This window comes from Polypterus senegalus, chromosome 5 (genome assembly GCF_016835505.1).
Source record: "Polypterus senegalus isolate Bchr_013 chromosome 5, ASM1683550v1, whole genome shotgun sequence".
Lineage (NCBI taxonomy): Eukaryota > Metazoa > Chordata > Cladistia > Polypteriformes > Polypteridae > Polypterus > Polypterus senegalus.
Genome location: NC_053158.1, coordinates 98340860 through 98363944, shown reverse-complemented (window position 1 = coordinate 98363944; position 23085 = coordinate 98340860). Strand labels below are relative to the sequence as shown.

Genomic DNA, 23085 nt, shown 5'->3' with positions numbered 1-23085 from the left:
TTGTTTATTAGTGTAATGTATCCGATTGCAGATTACCTGTAACAATGTAATGGCCCAGGGAATAGCCATAGTATTCCAAATACCATAACTGCTTTAGCGTTGTTACTCTCACTGCACCATCTTCTTTATTTTCTTCTTTCAGCTGCTCCCTTTAAGTGTTGCCACAGCGGATCATCTTTTTTCATATTACTCTCACTGCACCACTCAGAGTATTTATATCACTGAATCTTAGTGGGGAATCACAGCAGCAGCTGATCGGAAATAGAATTATCAGTATACAGCATCAGGCACACGCTGCCAAAGCCACAGCAAAACGTTTCAAAGCCTTTCCTGTACGGACTTCAGGGTTCAGAAGCAGTTTCATCCCAAGAACTATAAAATGCACTCAATCAATTGCTCCTTGTAGAACAATTACCCCACTGTAAACTTGCACTACCGTTATATTACACAACCTGCACCACTTTATAAAGCGCGTATTTACATATGATGAGGATATATCATTTTTAAGAAGAAATGCAGCAAAAATATGTTGATTATATTATACAGATAAAACTTTAACTTAATTTAAATAAATCTGTATTGTTAATAATTAAACATGTGAGGACATGGTGCCGCAGCGCTAGCAAGTTCATGTATTGTTCCTGCCTTGTGCGCTGTATATTTACCGAGGCTGGCGCGACACTTGAAGGATAGACGGATAGAATAAACACGTACTATGAGGATATTTCAATGTTCCTTAAAAGTTTTGAAGAATTGTCGTTGTAAGATTACAGATGGCTTTACGTTTATTACAGAGCTGATTGTGTGGCGATTGGGTATTTGGGGAAAGAAAAGCAAGGATAGGAATTGCAGGTTAGTACGTTTGAAAGAGTCAGTACTGCTACAATAAATTATTTCATCGAAGGTCGCACATGGCGCAGCAGCAGCTTGTGTGAGACATGACCAATCACTGTGCCATCGTGTTCCCATGTTTAATAACATGCTTTCATTCCAATCATCATGAAAATGATATCACGTATACATCTCAGTATTTTAATTATTCAGAGAGCTGTAATATCATGAATGTAATGGATTCTGTGTCCTGTGGGAGAAAGAGAAAGAACAAAAGCACGTAGTGATTCACACACACAGAGCACATTGAAGATCAAATACAATTTGGGATTTGAGAAACTAGTAGATTAAATGAATTTAAGATGAAGTTTATGATGTTCTACTTTAATGACAAAATAAACTACGTGATTAAAGTGGAAATTGAGGTTAAAGTTGACATTTTGTGCTCCCCACTGTGTGCCTATTTTTTTTCTGTCTGTACCCTAATAAGCTCAGACGGTGGGCTACAACTCACCTTTTCATGGCGACTTTGATATGTGACTTCTTTAATTTTGGCACTGTGCAACTTTGTGAACTTGAGCTTTCAAGTCTCTCCAACACACTATGTCACTCGATCAACTTCCATTTGTTGATTATACCACTGTTTAAATCAACAAATAGTATGTTTTTCCTTTGCCTCCACTTGGTATTCGCTTAAATTCTTATATTTTCCCCCGTGCTTTTGCCATTGCCTTTTCACAGAAAGCTGAGCTAAAGGGCTATTTATATTGATTTGCATATTAAAGAGGCGTAATTCTGGGAGGAGACGGGGCGGGACAGAAGGCGCGTGCACATGCGTTACTTTTCACACTGACCGGGATTTATGGAGCAGAACGCGGAAGCTGGAGTACGTGCAGATTCCTGCATCTGGATTTTTCTGTGCGTAAGCACATTTTGGCTTTTGTGCTTATGTCATGTTATAGTGAGAATTCTATGCACAGCGTTATGCATGAGGCCCCTGGTGGTTCTTAAAACAGTCATGAGAAATGGGTGCTGGGACATATTAAACTTAACATTCCAGATAGTCTGGACCACCTCCAGTTTGGACATTATCACAATTAGTCCACAAAAATCTAATTCCTTGTTTTTCATAAAAGATTTTTGCACACCTGTGTAGTAAACAGTGCTATGGTAGTGTACTGTTATTTAGAGCTCAGCATTTAACATTGTTGAACTGTCAAAGTTGTACACTCAATTTCATGATCTTTAAACGTAGTGCTACCTACCCTCTGTAAGCGTTTTTTGGACTTCCTTACAGGCAGAGTTCAGCATGTGCAGGCACTCCACACTCATTTCTACACTTGTTCAACTATGATGGTGTAACAAAAAACAGATCCAAACTAATCATTAAATTTGCTGATTTCACCATCACAGGAATGTCACCAAAAATGAGACTACTTACAGAAAAGAGATTTACCTGCTAATATAATGCTGCCAGGACTACACACTCATCTTTAATGGCAGCTAACCAAGGAGCTGGTTTGCAGACTTCAGAAAGTAAACCATAAACACCTTGTTCCAAAAAAGAACCCACACCCCACATTATTTTGCTAGGGATGCAGTCAACAGGGTGCACAGCTTTAAGTTTTTTTTTTAAGTAATCTTCACTTATTAATTGAATTGGGCACAACACATTTCATCCATTGTCAAGACAAGTGACTAGAACCTTCATAGTAGACAGCATTGGGCAAAAGGAGGGAAAAAAAAAACCTAAAAAACACAACAACCACCACCACCACCACCACCACCACATACACAATGACAGCAGATGGCCTAGGAAAATAATCCAGGTTGATAGGGCTGTGATGCAACAGTGAAAACAAATTAAATCTACACAGTTAACACATCTATCATCAACACACACACACAAAAAAATCTGGTTGACAAGAGGAATAAAAAATTTACCATTCCGCTGCATTCCATTCTTATAAAATGCATCAGTTAAGATCCAAGACACGTGGGGGTTGCAATTAATCATTTGTAGGATTACATCAACAAAATGTGTTTTGAACACTCACACAAAAACAAAATCCTGTTCTCATTGACCTTTGTTGTCAGCTTTTGTGCTATTAACACCATTAATCTAAGCAGGTGAAGGCATCCTGTTAAAATCGTAGAGCTACATAATAAATACAATGAACCAAAATGTATACATTGGGAAATTTGTGGTTTACCTAAACAGCTTCTCTTTTTCAAAAACAGTATCAGCTGGCATATTCACAGGAATGAGCAGGTCAGGGTGAGAATCTAAGTGAACCATGGCAATGTTACTTAAAGGTAAATGCCTGGAGGCAATTGCACGGTAGATGAAAGGCAGAACCTGGTAAAAAAATAAAGTTAGGATAGAGTATTATGGCAAGCTTTACTAGTGCAACACATTATACACACACACGCACAAATGTATTACTCTCAACTACGGGGCTTGAATGAGCGAATGTCAAAGGAATATCTACAGTTAAGCTAGCTTTACCTCGGCGATTAAAGAACTCATAGATATATATTGGATCGATTTTAAAATGTATCTTCCGTCATCCAAATTACGGTAGTTCACTTAAATAACCGTTTATCACTGCTAATTAAAAACTCACATCTACTTATACACCTCCAATATATTGCTATTTGTAAATTCTGTCGTTAGTACTAAAAATAAAGTAAAAAGATACTCGCCTCATGATGATCCTCAACTATCCACACAGGCAGATCCTTATATGAACGTAATACAGCACTGCCACTCATATTTTCGTTTCTCGTTTATATTTTGCTTTGCTTTTGTTCTATACTTTATGTTAATAACAATTAACCTCAGAACTACATTTACTACTACTGTACCTACCACCACCACGGAACATTATTTCTATGGTTTTTATGGAACGGTAAAGTATAACGTTACACTTCATTTAAAGAGCCGCGATTGGCTAAACGCTGTCCAGCCTTTAATTCATACCCTAGGAAACCATAGTCGGTGGATTTTTATAGCACACTCACAACTCTTATCCAATAGAACACGTGGGTTCCATTAAAAGGCCAATTGAAATCGAGAGGGTGGGCTTTTCTTTGTAGTTTCCTATGGTGGTAGGTTTAGCAGAAGACTCACATAACTCATTGAAGGAAAATGTGATGTTTATTTTATATATAATGTCTTTTTTTATGTAATTTATTTCGATTGACGCCTTCAGGAGGATTGGAATATTCACACATTTTATTACGATTTCAAGGTAAGCTTTCTGAACATTAACGGTATTATCTAGGAATATTAGATAAATGTGTCGTATTTAGCAGAGGTTCTCCAACGCATTTATATTTAAGAAATCTTTTGGGTCAAACGTGAAGTAGAAGTTTATGTTTTACAGCACAATGAATTTCATCAACAGTTAATTGGAACTGACGTGGGTAGGTTCTAAGATTATGGATGAAATTTTCAAAATAATAAACGCATGTAGTTAAATTTGATTGTTTAATCTATGCGGACAACGTAGATGATCCGCTGTGGCAGCCCCTAACGGGAGCAGCCTAAAGAGAAGAAGAATCTAGATGGTGTATTTGAAAGCGTCAAGATTTCGAGACTAATCGCATTTTAGTCATTTTAATGACCGCAGGTGAATTTAATATTTGCCTTCTTTGAAGAGAATAAAATAATGCAGATATGTCATCTGTGCGCGTATATGGATTTGCTGTGTAACTGCCTTGATGCCCATGATACCAGAGCATACTCCCTATAATTAAAGGTCCCTTCTACAATGGCATTTAGCTGGTTCATAACACTCCTGCCTTACATCTCCAGAGTCCTGGGTTAAAATTTTGGCCTTGGTAATGCTTGTGTGTAATTTGCATGGTTTTCCCATATCTGCCTGGAATTTCCTCCCAGTGGAGTTACGTTAATTGGCAAATATAAATGAACCCGAATTGACTGATCAAAGTCACTGGAATTGTACTTTTTTTTTTCAATTACAGTTACATTTTTATCTTGAAAATATCTTTCTTTGTTGTTGTTATTATTAAAGTTACCTTCGCCAGAACTCAGTCCAGTTAAAGGATCATGGTAGTGATGAAGCCTTTCCTGTGCCTAGTAGGATACAGTGCATGAACCAGTATTGGTCAAGGTACCTGTCCATCATGGGGCATACCTCCTCACTGTATGTCTACTACCAGTTAATGTAGTCTGCACATGTTTGTCTTGTACCAGGAAAAAGCACATGCAGACATTGAGAGAATTTTCCAACTTGGTGACAGTCCTAGAATTCGAACACAGTCTATCGATGCTGTGAAATAGCAATGCTTAACATTGTACTACTGTGCTGCCCATTGAAGTAACTCCTACATTTCTAGTGAAATGATTATTTTACTACTTTTATGAAAATGGTTTTAATCTTCAGAAGGTTTACAGGACCATTATTGTCAGGTGTACAGTGAAATTATTATTTGCAATACATTGGCTCTCTCAAGCGCCTTGTATAATGAGTACTAGTGAAATGCACGGACCAGTGACCGCATTCTTCTTCTGTGTCATTCTTGAATTCTGTGTCCCCTACTTGACACTCAGCAAATGAGGCTGTTCGCCTTGTTCTACTGTACATCTTCCTATTATGGTGTTCTTTGTGATGCCATCAGCTTCACTGGTCATGCCTTGATATCACTGTTCTTCATTTTCTGTTATCCATGACACTTTGTTTTCCAGTCACTTTATTGCAATAAAACCACAACCATAGGTCAGTTTGCTAATGTTGCCACTACTTCAAAATTTTCCAGAATTTTAATAGGTCACATGCTTTCAATTATGACCAATATTAAGGTTCTAGCCCAATTAGTTTGCGAGTAAATGAGTGACAGACGGACAGTACCTTGCTTCAAAACATCTGTCTTATTTACTCTTAAGTAACTACCTTAGCTTGAAGCCTTTAAATAAGTATACTTCATTCTTGTTGGTCCTTATTGTTCACATTCCTGTACACATAAGTCTCCGCATTTACAAAAAAAAAAAAAAAAGGTGGGCTTGTTAAACTTGCACAACTCTTCATATATTTGTGTCTGGAAAAAGAATTGGGAGATTGTTCCATTGTCAGAGTGGAATCTGAGTCTCTGCTTTATTTACCACAGTCTCCTTTTTCAGCACCCCAACATAGTTAAGTTGTGACTGGAGAACACTTTCCTGTACATAATTTTCAAAATGGGGACTGGCTTCCAAATCTCACACCTCTTCCTAAAACACAGAAAAAGGAAATTGGCCAAGATACTCCAATATGCAGCACCTTCTTTATTTCTTGCCACATGTCACCCCCTCGCTGAGGCCATGCATGGTGAAGTCTGGACTGTCCATCGTAATTCATCAAGTACAGGTTCTGGTCATAAAATTAGAATATCATGACAAAGTTGATTTATTTCAGTAATTCCATTCAAAAAGTGAAACTTGTATATTAGATTCATTCATTACACACAGACTGATGTTTTTCAAATGTTTATTTCTTTTAATTTTGATGATTATAACTGACTAATGAAAGTCCCAAATTCAGTATCTTGGAAAATTAGAATATCAATTAAGACCAATGCAGAAAAAGGATTTTTAGAATGTTGGCCAACTGAAAGGTATGAACATGAAAAGTATGCGCGTGTATAGCACTCAGTATTTAGTTGGGGCTCCTTTGGCCTGGATTACTGCAGCAATGCGGCGTGGCATGGAGTTGTGGCACTGCTCAGGTGTTATGAGAGCTCATGTTGCTCTGATAGTGGCCTTCAGCTCTTCTGAATTGTTGGGTCTAGCATATTGCATCTTCCTCTTCACAATACCCCATAGATTTTCTATGGGGTTAAGGTCAGGCGAGTTTGCTGGCCAATCAAGAACATGGATACCATGGTCCTTAAACCAGGTACTGGTAGCTTTGGCACTGTGTGCAGGTGCCAGGTCCTGTTGAAAAATGAAATCTGCATCTCCATAAAGCTCGGCAACAGCTGGAAGCATGAAGTGCTCTAAAACTTCCTGGTAGATGGCTGCGTTGACCTTGGACCTCAGAAAACACAATGGACCATCACCAGAAGATGACATGGCACCCCAAACCACCACTGACTGTGGAAACTTTACACTGGACCTTAAGCAACATGGATTCTGTGCCTCTCCTCTCTTCCTCCAGACTCTGGGACCTTGATTTCCAAAGAAAATGCAAAATTTACTTTCATCAGAGAACATAACTTTGGACCACTCGGCAGCAGTCCAGTTCTTTTTGTCTTTAGCCTAGGCGAGACGCTTCTGACGCTCTCTTGTTCATGTGCTTGGACACAGAGCTCTGTGAACAGCCAGCCTCTTTAGCAATGACCTTTTGTGTCTTGCCCTCCTTGTGCAAGGTGTCAATGGTCGTCTTTTGGACAACTGTCAAGTCCGCAGTCTTTCCCATGATTGTGTAGCCTACAGAACTAGACTGAGAGACCATTTAACACTAGAATTACCAGAGCCTACGAAAAAACTCGTAATTCCGTCCCACCTTAAACTGCTTCTTAAATCCCTTCACACCTCTCCACCAGCGTCCTTTGTCTCTAAATGTGCTGATAAAGAGAAGCTAGGAGCAGCCGGCTATTCCATCCCCCACCAATTTAGAACGTGCACGAACTTCTCTCAGCTCATGCCTTGATTGAGTATCTGGGAGTGAAGTGGAGTTTTAGAGTGGAAATAATAGATCGTTGTTTGGAACACACGCATTTCATGTCTGTTCCGTTTCTACAGTAATCTGTGTCAACACATTGTTAAAACAGAAACTTTTTTTATATTCTAGTAGTAGATGACAAAATGTAGGCATAAACTATATAATGTATGAAGCCTGAAGTCCAAATAGCAAAGAAACATTTTCACAAGAATAACACAATTGCACTTTTATTCAAACATATAACTGCAGAAACAAAAGCCGCCTTAACATGCGGACATTGACAGCAGTTTATTGTAACTGACTCCGTGGTTCAATAGATTCAGCCCCCGCTTGGGAATCAAGGGGTCACGGGTTCGATCCTGCGCCCCTCCCTTTTGAGAAGCTAACTGTTCTTAGTCTTACTGTTTTAGAATAAAAACATACATTTGATTTCAGTTTGTAACAGCCGGTGCAATTTATGATCTTTGTAAAGGTTAGCTTTTTTTTTTTTTATTCACTTTTCACTGTCTCGTTCAGAATCAATCCATACAACCCCATCTGACACGGCTGTTTTCACTAAAGACGCGCTATAGCTCTGCAGTGTACCACGATGCATACTAACGCCCCCACCCCGGTTCTGACACACAAGCGCTGGCGAAGCTGCCTTCTTCGTATCTCACCGTCACTTGCTTTTCTTTTTATTGAGTTTTCTTGAGTGTTCCTGCCAGTCCCGCATGTTGCTGTATGCTTTTTCTTTTGCACCCAGGACATGCAGAAGAAAGAATGGTAAAGACCAACTTCGGCTATATGCAATCATCAGACACTCCCCATCTGCCCGTGTCGTTCAAACACAGGAACATATATTGGTGTAAAAGTATAACAAAAGTGCACTTTTATTCAAGTGCACTTTTTCCATCGCCTTTTCCTGTAAGAAGCAGTGTACACACTTCTCTCTATGCTGTGGTTTCTATTACACACCTGAAAGAAAGAGACAATACATATGAACATATCCAGCATACAGCAACATGCGGGGACTGGCAGGAACACTCAATAAAAAAAAATCAAGTGACGGTGAGATACGAAGAAGACTGCTTCGCCAGCGTCTGTGTGTCAGAACCGGGTGGGGGGGCGTTAGTATGCATCGTGGTACAGCACAGAGCTATAGCGCGTCTGTATTCTGTTTCTTTTGTACTCCAGGGCACGCAGAGGAGAGAATAGTAAAGAGCAGTAAGTTCGGCGCTATATGCAATCATCAGACACTCCCATCTGCCCGTTGTTTTGTTATACTTTTCAATACTTTTATACTGCTCAAACGGGCATGCTCAAAAATACACGTGTAATGCCACGAAAAGTGCACGCAGACACTTCATTTCGCAAACAAAACAAGTGCACTTTTATTCAAAACTACCTGTATAACCGAAGAAAAAGAAAGCAAGATACAGTAGGCGATTGATACGACATCTTGCATGGTGCAATGCTAAGAAGTGCAGATTTTCATTCCGTGCTATATAAAATCATCACATTCAAATATTAACAGTTCCCACACACCCAAGGACCGTCCTTCCTACATTTACGACACGTGTACTTGTTGCCGTGTACACACCTCTCTGTGCTATGGTTTCTATTACACTGAATGAGCACCTGACACTGTACTTTCTTCCCTGGGGAAGGTCCGCATCAGAGAATTTCCAGTTCCTGCATAAATTCACACCCGATCTGACGCTGTTCGTTTTCAAATAATATTGCATTAGTGCGATTATATTTTCACATATATTGTCTTTCTTTCAGGTGTGTAATAGAAACCACAGCATAGAGAGAAGTGTGTACACTGCTTCTTACAGGAAAAGGCGATGGAAAAAGTGCACTTGAATAAAAGTGCACTTTTGTTATACTTTTACACCAATATATGTTCCTGTGTTTGAGCGACACGGGCAGATGGGGAGTGTCTGATGATTGCATATAGCGCGAAGTTACTGGTCTTTACCATTCTTTCTTCTGCATGTCCTGGGTGCAAAAGAAAAGCATACAGCAACATGCGGGACTGGCAGGAACACTCAATAAAACTGAATAAAAGAAAAGCAAGTGACGGTGAGATACGAAGAAGGCAGCTTCGCCAGCGTTTGTGTGTCAGACCCGGGGTTGCGTTAGTATGCATCGTGGTACACTGCAGAGCTATAGCGCGTCTTTAGTGAAAACAGCCGTGTCAGATGGGGTTGTATGGATTGATTCTGAGCGAGAGAGTGAAAAGTGAATAAAAAAAAAAAGCTAACCTTTACAAAGATCATAAATTGCACCGGCTGTTACAGACTGAAATCAAATGTATGTTTTATTCTAAAACAGTAAGACTAAGAACAGTTAGCTTCTCAAAAGGGAGGGGCGCAGGATCGAACCCGTGACCCCTTGATTCCCAAGCGGGGGCTGAATCTATTGAACCACGGAGTCAGTTACAATAAACTGGTGTCAATGTCGCATGTTAAGGCGGCTTTTTGTTTCTGCAGTTATATGTTTGAATAAAAGTGCAATTGTGTTATTCTTGTGAAAATGTTTCTTTGCTATTTGGACTTCAGGCTTCATACATTATATAGTTTATGCCTACATTTTGTCATCTACTACTAGAATATAAAAAAAGTTTCTGTTTTAACAATGTGTTGACACAGATTACTGTAGAAACGGAACAGACATGAAATGCGTGTGTTCCAAACAACGATCTATTATTTCCACTCTAAAACTCCACTTCACTCCCAGATACTCAATCAAGGCATGAGCTGAGAGAAGTTCGTGCACGTTCTAAATTGGTGGGGGGATGGAATAGCCGGCTGCTCCTAGCTTCTCTTTATCAGCACATTTAGAGAACAAAGGACGCTGGTGGAGAGGTGTGAAGGGATTTAAGAAGCAGTTTAAGGTGGGACGGAATTACGAGTTTTTTCGTAGGCTCTGGTAATTCTAGTGTTAAAGGCTTTTGCAGGTGTTTTGAGTTAATTAGCTGATTAGAGTGTGGCACCAGGTGTCTTCAATATTGAACCTTTTCACAATATTCTAATTTTCTGATATACTGAATTTGGGACTTTAATTACTTGTCAGTTATAATAATCAAAATTAAAAGAAATAAACATTAGAAATATATCAGTCTGTTTGTAATGAATGAATCTAATATACAAGTTTCACTTTTTGAATGGAATTACTGAAATAAATCAACTTTGTCATGATATTCTAATTTTATGACCAGCACCTGTAGTTTGCCTGAAAGTTTTTGAGGCTGTCAGAAATAGTTTTTCCTTTCTGACTTCAAAAACTCTTTCTACATGTCTTTCTTCGCTTTGTTTTTGACCTGCCATTGCCAGCACCATAAAGATAAATTTGAATAGACTTTTGCTAATATTGCAGTGTTCCCTTAGAAAATGTTGATTATTGGTTGGCATTGGTTTCTGAGTGGGGTTATTGAAGGTGGCACTGATGAATAACTAAATTAATGCAATAACATGTATATAGTAATATAATAACATAATAACGTAAAAACTGATTTTTAATTCAGTTGCAATAAATTGATATTCAAATTTTAAATTTAATAACTTTGTCACCTCATTAACTTGCCTGTGAAAAATACATGTATTAAACAGAATACAGATGAATTTGCACAACATTAAAACCTTAAAACAGCATTGTAATGATACATTCTTTTTACTTGGTTTTGAATTACATGTTTTAATTAAATGTCATTCAAAAAGATGACAGATGTATATTCTATTAACCTATGCAGTGATATTCTTTCCTTTCTGTTATTTTTGAATATTATTCATAGTTACAAAAATAGTTAATCAACAAAATATGATCTCTCTTTCTTTAGTGAAGTAAGCAAAAATGTAAAAAGTGCTTCAGCTTTCAAAATAGCTAATGCATTCAGGTGCATTCAAGGATTTTTCTGACTTGTTTTAATAAATAGTAATCACAACACCGTTGGTTACATTGCATTATAAGTTACATTATTGAAAGTGGTGATAATATTAGCAATATTGTTGTTGAGAGATCAGTACTTAGGTTAGCCTCATGTTTGGGTATTTTTCAGACAGTAATGAGCAGACTGAAAGGGTGAGCCAGTACTTGGAGAAGTTCTTCAGGTGTGAATTATTAGACAATTTCTGGTCCAATTGCAAAGAGATAGTTTCCTTGGCAATGTTTTCTCAAAACATTTTTATATAATTCTGCTACTGTCATGTTAGCTTTTGATTTTTAATATAAATAAAACCCACTTTGTTTGAAGTGGGTCCTATTACTTCATCTGAGTCTAACATTCCAGACTATTTACAATAGGCTACATGATAATTCAAAGCTGGTCAAGCAGCACTTTTTGTCAACAAGCATCTCTGTCTAGAGGTTTACTTATTTATATGAGAATAATTTAGGGTGGGAGGTGTGGCTTTTTATGCGAGACCTCTGCCTGAATGTTCCTTTCTGAAAAAATAGCTTAGAGATAAATTGAGCAAAGTTCCATTGTTAAATATACCAGTACCTTTGCCTACAAATTCCCTCACCCCAGTAATTTCAAAATACACTCATCCTTTCATGTTTCTCATTTAAAACCAATCTGCTGTAGTCCTTTCATGGAATCTAATCCCGTGTGAAATTTGAGGGTTCTTCCTGCATCTGTATGGATTATTTTACAGAAACCCTGGTTTTCCTCAGATATCCCAAAGGCATGCGTGTTAGATTAATTGGCAGTAGAGTGCAATGGTGCCATGTCCAGTGCTGATTCCTGCCTTATTACTTATTGTTTCCTGGGTTGATTCTCGCCCTCTGTGACTCTGCACTCAAGTAAGCAGTTTTATTTCTTTCTTTTTTTTTTTTTTTTTTTTAAATAATGTACATAACTATAAAGCTTGTTGTATGAGGTGGTCTGCTGTGCTACTGCAAATGAGAAACTCATTAGTGTATTGTAATTTTATTTATTTATTTTATATGAAGGGCGATAGATAGATAGATAGATACTTTATTAATCCCAAGGGGAAATTCACAAATAGTAAAAAAGTAGTAAAAAGTGTCCAGGGAACGAGTCCACATTAAAGAAAGTGATAGGAGTGATCAGTAAAATAGAGAAAAAGGTTAGAAAAATAAAGTCATACATGGAGCTGCTGGAAAAGCTGCCACTCGCGGCGGTGCCTGAGTCATGAGTCAATATATCATATATCATGGCATTAACTGTTTTGATTATTACAGTTTTAATAAAAAATGCTTGTAATGCATTTGTTTAATGGATCTTCTAAATTATTAGCGGGCATCTTTTTTAAATGGACACGAGTTTTAGAGTAATATGTTTTGTTGTTGTTGCTATGCCTAATATAAAGCCATATAAAAACAGATTCACCAAAATTATTCCTATTCCGTAACTGTCTCCAGCATTAAGGAATATAACTTATCCAAATATACAAAACCAGTCAAAAGTCTGAGCATAAATACTTGTTTTTACATTTATTTATTTAGTTCCAAGAGGGAAATTTGGTTTGTCACCAGATTTTACAGAAAGGCAACGACATAGCATTAAAAATGCATTAACAAAGAGCGCAACATCAAACATAAATTTTGTATATGTGCAATTAAATATAAACAACAGTGAACAAAATACTGATGGTATAACATATCAATAATGTTAGTTATAATTTAAACTACATTAAGATTAGACTAATGATCGATGTGAATGAGTCTAGGAAGTTTATTAAAGTTATAATTAAGATTAATGGCAGTTGGGATGAAGTAATTTAAGGTTTTTGTTTTTAGCTAATGGAATTACTGTAGCCTGTTTCTATTGCTTTGGAACTTTTTTTGCTATTCTAATAACAAATTAAAAATAACATAGTGCTGATCCATACCCACAGAGCCACCACTTTGCCTAATGTGAATCTAATCAAGCACTTCTGTAATTGATACGTCTATTTAAGAAAGTCTTCTTTCCATGTACTGAGTGTATCCACGTATATGTCAATAAAGGAATTATTGTTTTCCTTAACTGGCTTCATGATTTAACTTTGACACATGCATCTTTATGTTTCTGCAGAAAATGAGGGTTAGCTTGTAATTCAGCCAGTTGATTATGTCAGGACCGCACATTCACCAGTTTTACGGTAGGAAGAGGGATACAGTGGCTTGCCAGGTGCATCCTCGGCCTCAAACAAATAAAAAAGGTTTTTCTTTTATAATACTGCAAATTTTAGAATAACAGGAAATACATCAAAACTGTAAAGTAACGTCTATGGTATTGCACAGCGAATGAAAAATTGTTAACCAAATCAGAATTATGGCAGTTTTTTTTCTAAGTAGCCACCTTTGGCCTCAAAGACAGTTTTGTACACATTTCGCATTCCCTCAAGGATGCTTTTCTACAGCCTTTCATATATCACTACAGGTTTTATGTCATAAACAGACATATAGAAGCCTTCTGTGTTAAAGTGTTACCTGTAGTATTTTTATAATTTAAACTATAGACCACAAGTATTACTTGTTCATGTTTTGTTGACAAAATGAAATTCTATAGCCTTATTGTTCTGTGACCATAAAAATACTAAAATAAATAAAATTACCATAAAATACATACATTTTAAACTAAATATGCACAGAAAATATTTATCCATGATGCACATGCCATAAAAAATAAAGTACTTCTCATATTATAAGCAGTCATATTGTTTAATTTCTTCTGTAATATGCTTATCAGAAACCAAGCTTAATTAAAGAAAACTTTGTTTTCACTATTTGTCTAACAAGAAAATATATACAGGAGAACCAGTTGATACATTCCAAGACCTTCAGGGTATAGTAGCAAACCCTATATTTGGGCCATTTTTTCATTTGTAAAATTTATGATTATTGTTATTATAATTATTATTTACATTCATACGTGCCTAGGATAAAATTTATTTGATAAATAACCATCATTTAAATAATAATAATGATGAGGTGGCTCTGGCATCTGATCAGAATGCTTCCTGGATACCTCCCTGGTGAGGTGTTCCGGGCACGTCTAACTGGGAGGAGGCCCTGGGGAAGACCAAGGACACGCTGGAAGGACTATGTTTCCTGGCTGGCCTGGGAACGCCTTGGGATTCCCCCGGAAGAGCTAGAAGAAGTGGCCGGGGAGAGGGAAGTCTGGGCATCTCTGCTCAAGCTGCTGCCCCCGCGACCCAACCTCAGATAATCGGAAGAGGATGGATGGAAATAATAATAAAATACATTGTACATTTTCTCTTTTTTTTTTTGTCTCTTTATAAAAATTAAGGGTTATTTTCACAACACTGCAATAACATAGTTACAAATGTGGACAGAGAACTCTAAAGGCTGGTTAATACTGTAGTTGACACATCAGTGGGGAGAACATATTGGACACATATGCACCCCTACCCAGAAGCGCTGGCTATGAAATGCTGCAATCGTTTTCTTTTGGAGTTTTCCATGTAAGTTTTTAGCCCACGGTAATCTGTGAATAACTGAAACCATGGCAACTGAATCTGCAGATATGGAGTTTCTACTGGATTCTTATATATTTACTCATTTAATTTATATTGGCCATTAACACTAGAATTACCAGCGGCTACGAAAAAACTTGTAGATCAGTCCCACCTTAAATCGCTTCTTAAATCCGTTTGCACCTCTCTGCCAGTGTCTTTTGTCTTCTAAATGTCCTGATAAACACAAGTATGTATGTGTGTGTATATACAGTATATATATATATATATATATATATATATATATATATATATATATATATAAGGTTAACATAAGGTATTCATTCATTAAAATTACGCTTGGTTTTTATCTTTCTGCATATATCGCTCACATCACAGCTTAATATACTGTATAGAAAAAAAAAACAAAAGAAAAAAGGTAAACATAGCATTTCTAAATTGTTAAATGCCAAATTAAAACTGGTTTGAATTAAAATTTAAAGTACTGTATGATAGCTCCAGGTTCCACTGAACATATTCAGTATGAGCACATTTTTTCAATATAAACATTTTACATATACTGCTCAAAAGAATTAAAGGAACACTTTTTAATCAGAGTATAGCATAAAGTCAATGAAACTTATGGGATATTAATATGGTCAGTTAAGTAGCAGAGGGGGTTGTTAATCAGTTTCAGCTGCTGTGGTGTTAATGAAATTAACCACAGATGCACTAGAGGGGCAACAATGAGATGACCCCCAAAACAGGAATGGTTTAACAGGTGGAGGCCACTGACATTTTTCCCTCCTCATCTTTTCTGACTCTTTCTTCACTAGTTTTGCATTTGGCTACAGTCAGTGTCACTACTGGTAGCATGAGGCAATACCTGGACCCTACAGAGGTTGCACAGGTAGTCCAAATTCTCCAGGATGGCACATCAATACGTGTCATTGCCAGAAGGTTTGCTGCGTCTCCCTGCACAGTCTCAAGGGCATGGAGGAGATTCTAGGAGACAAGCAGTTACTCTAGGAGAGCTGGAGAGGGCCATAGAAGGTCCATAACCCATCAGCAGGACCAGTATCTGCTCCTTTGGGCAAGGAGGAACAGGATGAGCACTGCCAGAGCCCTACAAAATGACCTCCAGCAGGCCACTGGTGTGAATGTCTCTGACCAAACAACCAGAAAGACTTCATGAGGGTGACCCAAGGGCCCCATGTCCTTGGGCCCTGAGCTCCCTGCTCAGCAGCATGCAGCTCGATTGGCATTCGCCATAGAATACCAGAATTGGCAGATGCACCACTGGTGCCCTGTGCTTTTTACAGATGAGAGCAGGTTCACCCTGAGCACGTGACAGAAGTGAAAGGGTCTGGAGAAGCCATGGAGAACATTATGCTGCCTGTAACATCATTCAGCATGAGCAGTTTGGTGGTGGGTTAATGATTGTCTGGGGAGGCATATCCATGGAGGGTCACACAGACCGCTACAGGCTTGACAAAGGCACCTTGGCTGCCATTAGGTATCAGGATGAAATCCTTGGACCCATTGTCGGACCCTATGCTGGTACAGTGGCTCCTGTGCACGACAATTCCTGGCCTCCTGTGGTGAGAGTATGCAGGCAGTTCCTGGAGGATGAAGGAATTGATGCCATTGACTGACCACCACACTTTCCTGACCTAAATTCAATAGAACACCTCTGGGACATTATGTTTTGGTCCATCCAATGCCACCAGGTTGCACCTCAGACTGTCCAGGAGCTCAGTGATGCCCTGGTCCAGATCTGGGAGGAGATCCCCCACAACACCATCTGTCATCTCATTAAAAGCATGCACCGATGTTGTCAGGCATGTATACAAGAACACAGGGGCCATACAAAGTGCTGCGTACAATTCTGAGTTGCTGCAATTAAATTTTGGCAAAATGGACTAGCCTGCCACATTTTTTTTCACTCTGATTTTTGGGGCATCCTTTCGTTTCTAACACATTACCCAGTCTATATCAGTATAGATATTCAGGAGGATTTATTTTTCCCATTGAGATCTGATGTGTTTTCAAAGTGTTCCTTTAATTTTTTTGAGCAGTTTTATATATATATATATATATATATATATATATATATATATATATATACATACATACATATATATATATATGTATATGTATATATGTGTGTATATATATGTATATATATTGAGCACCAGGTGTTCCCGGCATTCCTCCCTTGGCCACGCCCCAGCATGGCGGAAGTGCCGGCTGTCCTCCCGGCAGCTCTCCGGGTGACTTCTGGTGTGGCGGAAGTGCTGGGCTCCAGGGTTCCTCAGGCACCTGGGCGCCGCCTGCCACGGGCCCCTACAGGGTTGGGCTTCCAAGCCCTCTACCCGTGGCCCCCAACATAACCAGGACGGATGCCCCACTATATATATATTCCAGCCTTACTAGAAATTTGAGGCATTTCAATTAAATTGGGAGATGCCAGGTGATGCCAGGAATACATTCAGAGTGTGGCTGTTTTTTTGTGTAGCTGCCTTCACACAGCTTCTCTGCTGCTTTATAAACGAATGGCATATAAGGCCATCGTTTCTCCTTGCTTCGCAGTTCTGTACTGTTTGTATCTCACGAATAAAGTATTCGAGGAAGGCATGACAAACGGCAGCGGGAGCGTGTCCATAAACTTAATATAAACTTACGGTTTACACCGTGCTTTGTTTCCACAGTAGCTGCACTTATGAATAAGCTTCTCTGCGTTTTTCTTCAGTGCTCTTTGGGAGCTCTTCCTTCTTTTCTACATACTGCGGTCACAGTCAGTTCACGTGATTACGTGGGAGGCGTGATGATGTCACACGCAGCTCCGCCCCCCACGGCCGTCGAGCTAACGTCCATTACAGTATATGGAGAAAAATAGGTTACGCGTAGAATTTCGAAATGAAACGTGCCCAACTTTTGTAAGTAAGCTGTAAGGAATGAGGCTGCCAAATTTCAGCCTTCTACCTGCACGGGAAGTTGGAGAATTGGTGATGAGTGAGTGAGTGAGTCAGTGAGGGCTTTGCCTTTTATTAGTATAGATTCTTGCTCACGCTGAATTAGTATGCACCTTATGGTCTATGATATCCAAAAAAAAAAACCAGAGACATAGGTATGTATGATATTTGGAATTATTCGTTTTATGACCTGTATAGTACATTTCGGAAAAGTTTGTGGCATGGATGCAACGTTATTCATATTCATTCGCATAACATCTTGCAGTTTCTAATCAGTGACCGCGCGTTTTTTCCCCCCCAATCTTGCCAGTCCCCACATGTTGCTGTAAGCTGCTTCTTTTGTACTCCAGGACATGTAGAGGAAAGAATAGTAAGGAGCAGTAACTTCAGCGCTATATGCAGTCATCAGGCACTCCCCATCTGACACTGCTGTTTTCACATGAAGACGCGCTATAGCTCTGCAGTGTACTTGTGACTGCATTCTCATACCAATGTTTGCAAACTGAAGTGTCTGCACGCACTTTTTGTGACATTACACGTGTATTTTTTGAGCATGCCTGTGTCACTCAAACACGGGAACATATGTTGGAGTACAAGTATAACAGAACAAGTGCACTTTTATTCAAGACTATAACCGAAGAAAAAAGAAAGCAAGTTACAGTAGGCGGTTGATATGACAGTTTGCGTGGTGCAATGCTAAGAACAGCTGATTTCCGATCTGTGCTATATAAAATCGTCACATTCAAATATTAACAGTTCCCACATACCCAAGGACCGCCCTTCCTACATTTACGACATGTGTACTTGTTGCAGTGTACACACCTCTCTGTGCTATGGTTCCTATTACACTGAATGAGCACCTGACACTGTACTTTCTTCCCTACATAAATAACATTCGAGCTATAGCACTTCTCCAAATAAATAACATTTGCGCTATATCGTGTTTTTATGTGATCCAAATAAATAACATTCGAGCTGTAGAGCGTCTTTATGTGAAAACAGCAGTGTCAGAAGGGGTGGGGGGAATCGTGAACGCGACAGAGAGAATGAAACTGAATTAAAAAAAAAAAAAGCTAACCTTTACAATTGTCATACATTTACGCTGGCTGTTACAGACTGACTGGAATCAAATGTATGTTTTTATTCTAAAATAGTGCAGTACATGCAATATTATTCGAAAACGAACAGCGTCAGATTGAGCGTATATTCAAATCCGATCTGACGCTGTTCGTTTTCAAATAATATTGCATTAGTGAGATGATGTTTTCACATATATTGTCTCTTTTGTTCTTTCATTTTGCGGTTTGTAATCAGTGATTGCATATTTTCTTTCCCCGATCTTGCCAGTCCCCATATGTTGCTGTATGGTGGTGTTTCTTTTGTACTCCAGGACATGCAGAGGACAGAATAGTACAGAGCAATAAGTTCAGCGCTATATGCAATCAGACAGACAGACAGGCAGAGAAGTCACTAGATATATAAATAAAAAGGGAAGGCACTGTATAATAGATATATAAAAAAAACGGCTAAGGGGATAGGTATATAGATAGGAAGGAAAGGCACTATGATAGGCAGACAGGGAAGCTGTTATAAAATAATAAAATTACTGTTATTACTATATAGACAGACAGGGAGTTCAGGCAGGCAGGCAGAGCGGTGAAGGTTAAAAAGAAAAAAAAATAATATTTTCTTCCCAGAGGGGAATCGAAATCGGGTCTCTGAGGCACGGCAAGCCTGCTGCGCTCTGAGTCAGCAAATCTTACCGGTACACCACAGAAGCTGTTGTATTGTTGTTGAACCTTTTGTGAAAGTGTTTATTTAATCTTTGGACTTCAGGCTTCACACATTTTGTAGTTTATGCCTACATTTTGTAACATTTATTACTAAAATATGAAAAAGTTTCTGTTTTAACAATGTGTTTACACAGATTACTATAGAAATGGAACACGCATGAAATGCGTGTGTTCCTAATAACGATCTATTATTTCCACTCTAAAACTCCACTTCGCTCCCAGATAATCAATCAAGGCATGAGCTAGGAGAAGTGCGTGCACATACTAAGTCAGTGGGGGGGATGGAATAGTCGACTGCTTGCAGGTTGTCTTTATCGGCACATTTAGAGGACAAAGGACGCTGGTGGAGAGGAGTGAACGGATTTAAGGTGGCTGGATCTACGAGTTTTTGTCATAGGCTCTGGTAATTCTAGTGTTAAACACTGCTTAAATGTGAATATACAGTATATGCACTTATAGTTTTGAATAAGTTTTAATCATTATCTGTATTACAGCTTTTGTTGCTGTTAAAATATACATTTACAACATTTATACAGGTGTTCTACAAGTGTACCAGCTAGAAGGTTCTAGGTTTTATTATAAATATAATTATAATTTTAATTATCCATTACTTGTTCTTTTACCAAAACTTGTATTGTATGACACACACAAACTAATAATTAACACAGAACAAACCATTAAAGTCAGAAATCTAGTAGATGTTCTTAAGTTGTTTATTAGGGTTATACAAGGCTAATATGTGTAACATGTTCACAAGTAAAATAAACACATTTGCTTTTAACCTGACAAACCTAATTTTTACTAAGAAGCAATTTTCTTTTTTTTTTTTTTCTAATTGAAAATGTGCACTGTTATACTAAACACACTCATCTTCCAAACTCAGACAAAGCAGTGTATGTTTTAATTAAATGACATAATATAAAGGTCTGAATTTATTAAAGCAGCTTCTGTTGCCGTTTTTTCTAATTGCACAAGGCAGTTCCTCCGATTTTCCTTTTTCTCAGTTTATTACTCCACTTTCTTTAACGTAAAGGCTAATTTTTCTCTTTCTCTCTGGTAAAGTCTGCCTTGGTGCTCTCGGTTTATAGGAAGTTAGCAAAAATTATTTTTAATAAATTTGTAAAAATCTCAAGTAAACTTTTTTCATGTTGTCATTATGGGGTGTTGTGTGTGGAATTCTGAGGAAAATAATGAATTTAATCCATTTTGGAATAAGGCTGTAACATAACAAAATGTGGAAAAAGTGATGCGCTGTGAATACTTTCCGGATGCACTGTATGTTATGTAACGTGTGCATTACCAATAGGGCAATCAGATTGAATGAATATAATTTGAAATTTAACAAAGGTCTTATGCGATAGCAAAAAGTGACATTTGATTGTAAAAGAATGGTTGTTTATTTACTCTCACTTATTTTAGAATCAAGTTATTGTAGACGTACTATGTAAAGCTGCAGTATTTTGCAGATCTGTTACTGCACTTCCACATTCTGCCTTTTTGTACTTTTGAATAATTAGCTTGTTATTCTCATTAGTAAAAGTCACCGCTAGACCCCTTAAATTTTTTTTCTGCCCTATTGCTGCACTGTTTGATACACAAGTCAAACATGTAACTGTGGTTGGGCCTCATGGGGCCATGCCCATCCATTCAGACCTGTATGGCTATCCATTTATATTTTTTAATGAGGAAAAAATACTCTTTGTTATAAAATATGCGTAATTTCACGTACTTGTAGATTCACAAAGAATAGAATAGGTAATATTTGATTAATAGCTGCCCTTCTAGCAAGTATGATTACATATCCTTCACAAAATGGTTAATTGGTGCGGACAGAATTGGCATTACCTTCAGCAGGAAGTTGTGTGCAAATTTGCCATCAGAGAGACTATTTAGTGTCTTGTGTCAGTGCTCATGTCTGAAACCAGCAAAGATTGACTTGCTGGTGCTCTTGATAAAAAATCTGCAAAAACCACAGTGAGTGTTGGGAAGAAGCAGAGAAGTCAAGAAAGAAAGTACTGTATTATGTAAGACTTCTGCTGTTTGGAGTCATTTTAAGATTTTAGTTTTTCTGCACTATATCCTATAATGGCAGCCTTTGTGGGGAAAAAAAACTTTAATTCTAGCTGCCTGTATATTTTTATCTGAATGGGCAATATTTAGATATTTTATGTAAAATTTATATTCTATTTCTATTATTATGTTTAGTGATCACTTTTTTTTGATAAGTATTCTGTTCTTTGTCAGTTTATAAGCTAAATGCTGGATATCTATAAATAATGTTCTATTGATTACAGATTGTGAAATATGTAGATGCTACTCCAGAGCCACAAGTCATAGTTTTTATGATAATTGTTCCATATTTAATTGTTTTATGCAAATTAAATTGTGTAATAAAAATTTTATCCTTGCATTGAACTATAAAGCAAGTTAATATTTTCATGGTATTCTATGCTATAATGCTCCATTATGTTTTAAATCTATTACACGGTAAATATTGAACTGAAGCTTGCATTAAAAAAAGGATATGGTAAATCAAATTGCAATATCTGTCAGAAAAATCTCAATTAGATATTTTACCCAATCGATTGGATCATAGCTACCGTATAAATTGCTGATAGTCTCATTAGCTAAATACCCCCACACTGTCATACTCCATGCTTCACAGAGTCAACCACATGCTTAGACATCATTCATTCACCTTCTGTGTTTCTGATAGAAACATAGGAGGTGACCAAAAATGTCTAACATGGACTCGTCAGTTCAGAGGACAACATTTTTCTTGCCTGATGTTCACTCATGTGTTTCTTTGCCCAAGCAAATTTTTATTTGTTGCCTTCAAATTTCTTGGAAGCAATTCTGCAGTGTGGGTCTGATTTAGATAGCCGCCTCCAGACAGTTGTTGGGATGTGTCTGTGGCAAGCATCGATATGAGTTGTAATCTGAGGTTCAGCTAATTGTTGATATATTTTTTTTTTGTGGCTGTTGAATCAAATATACTTAACCTCTGCAGCAGAGGTAACTCTTTGTTTGCTTTTTCTGTAGTGGTCCTTAAGAGATACAGTTTCAAGGTAGCTGTTGGTGGATTTTGTGGCTCCACTTTTAGAGCTCTTGTAAGTTTCTACCTGTGCTGGTCTTAATTTCTTAAAGGATTGGTGGGCTTTGTTATTCTTTGCTAAATTGAGCTATGGTTGTCATTATATGGACTATTACAACCAGAAATAATGGTGTTCTACTAGATATGTGCTATTTATAACTAGCTACCTTGTCACAATGTGACTAATTGGTTCAAAGATGTTAATAACCAAGTAAGTTCCACAGATTAACATTTAGAGAGTCAAATGTAGCATTTAGGATGATCTATTTTCCAAACTCAAAATTTCAATAAAGCTGTAAATAAAACTTATTTAGG

The 23085-nt window shown here is 37.8% G+C and overlaps 2 protein-coding genes across 4 annotated transcripts in view; one reads left to right on the top strand and one right to left on the bottom strand.

Moving 5' to 3' along the window:
- The window catches only part of c5h5orf22 (chromosome 5 C5orf22 homolog), a 46901-nt gene extending 43083 nt beyond the window's left edge, over positions 1 to 3818 (bottom strand). The window contains exons 1-2 of one of the 3 annotated variants that reach the window (XM_039753151.1): positions 3538 to 3818; positions 3045 to 3190 (exon numbers count right to left, since the gene is read on the bottom strand). In XM_039753151.1, the coding sequence (XP_039609085.1) occupies positions 3045 to 3190; positions 3538 to 3606 (215 nt within the window). In that variant the 5' untranslated portion in view covers positions 3607 to 3818. The remainder of the gene's footprint in view (positions 1 to 3044; positions 3191 to 3537) is intronic. The other 2 variants (XM_039753152.1, XM_039753153.1) reach the window with 2 other exon arrangements.
- A 117-nt stretch (positions 3819 to 3935) lies between these two features.
- drosha (drosha ribonuclease III) overlaps positions 3936 to 23085 on the top strand; it is a 149438-nt gene continuing 130288 nt past the window's right edge. Inside the window, exon 1 of the mRNA XM_039753150.1 lies at positions 3936 to 4085. The gene's annotated coding sequence lies outside the window, so the exon portion shown is untranslated. The remainder of the gene's footprint in view (positions 4086 to 23085) is intronic.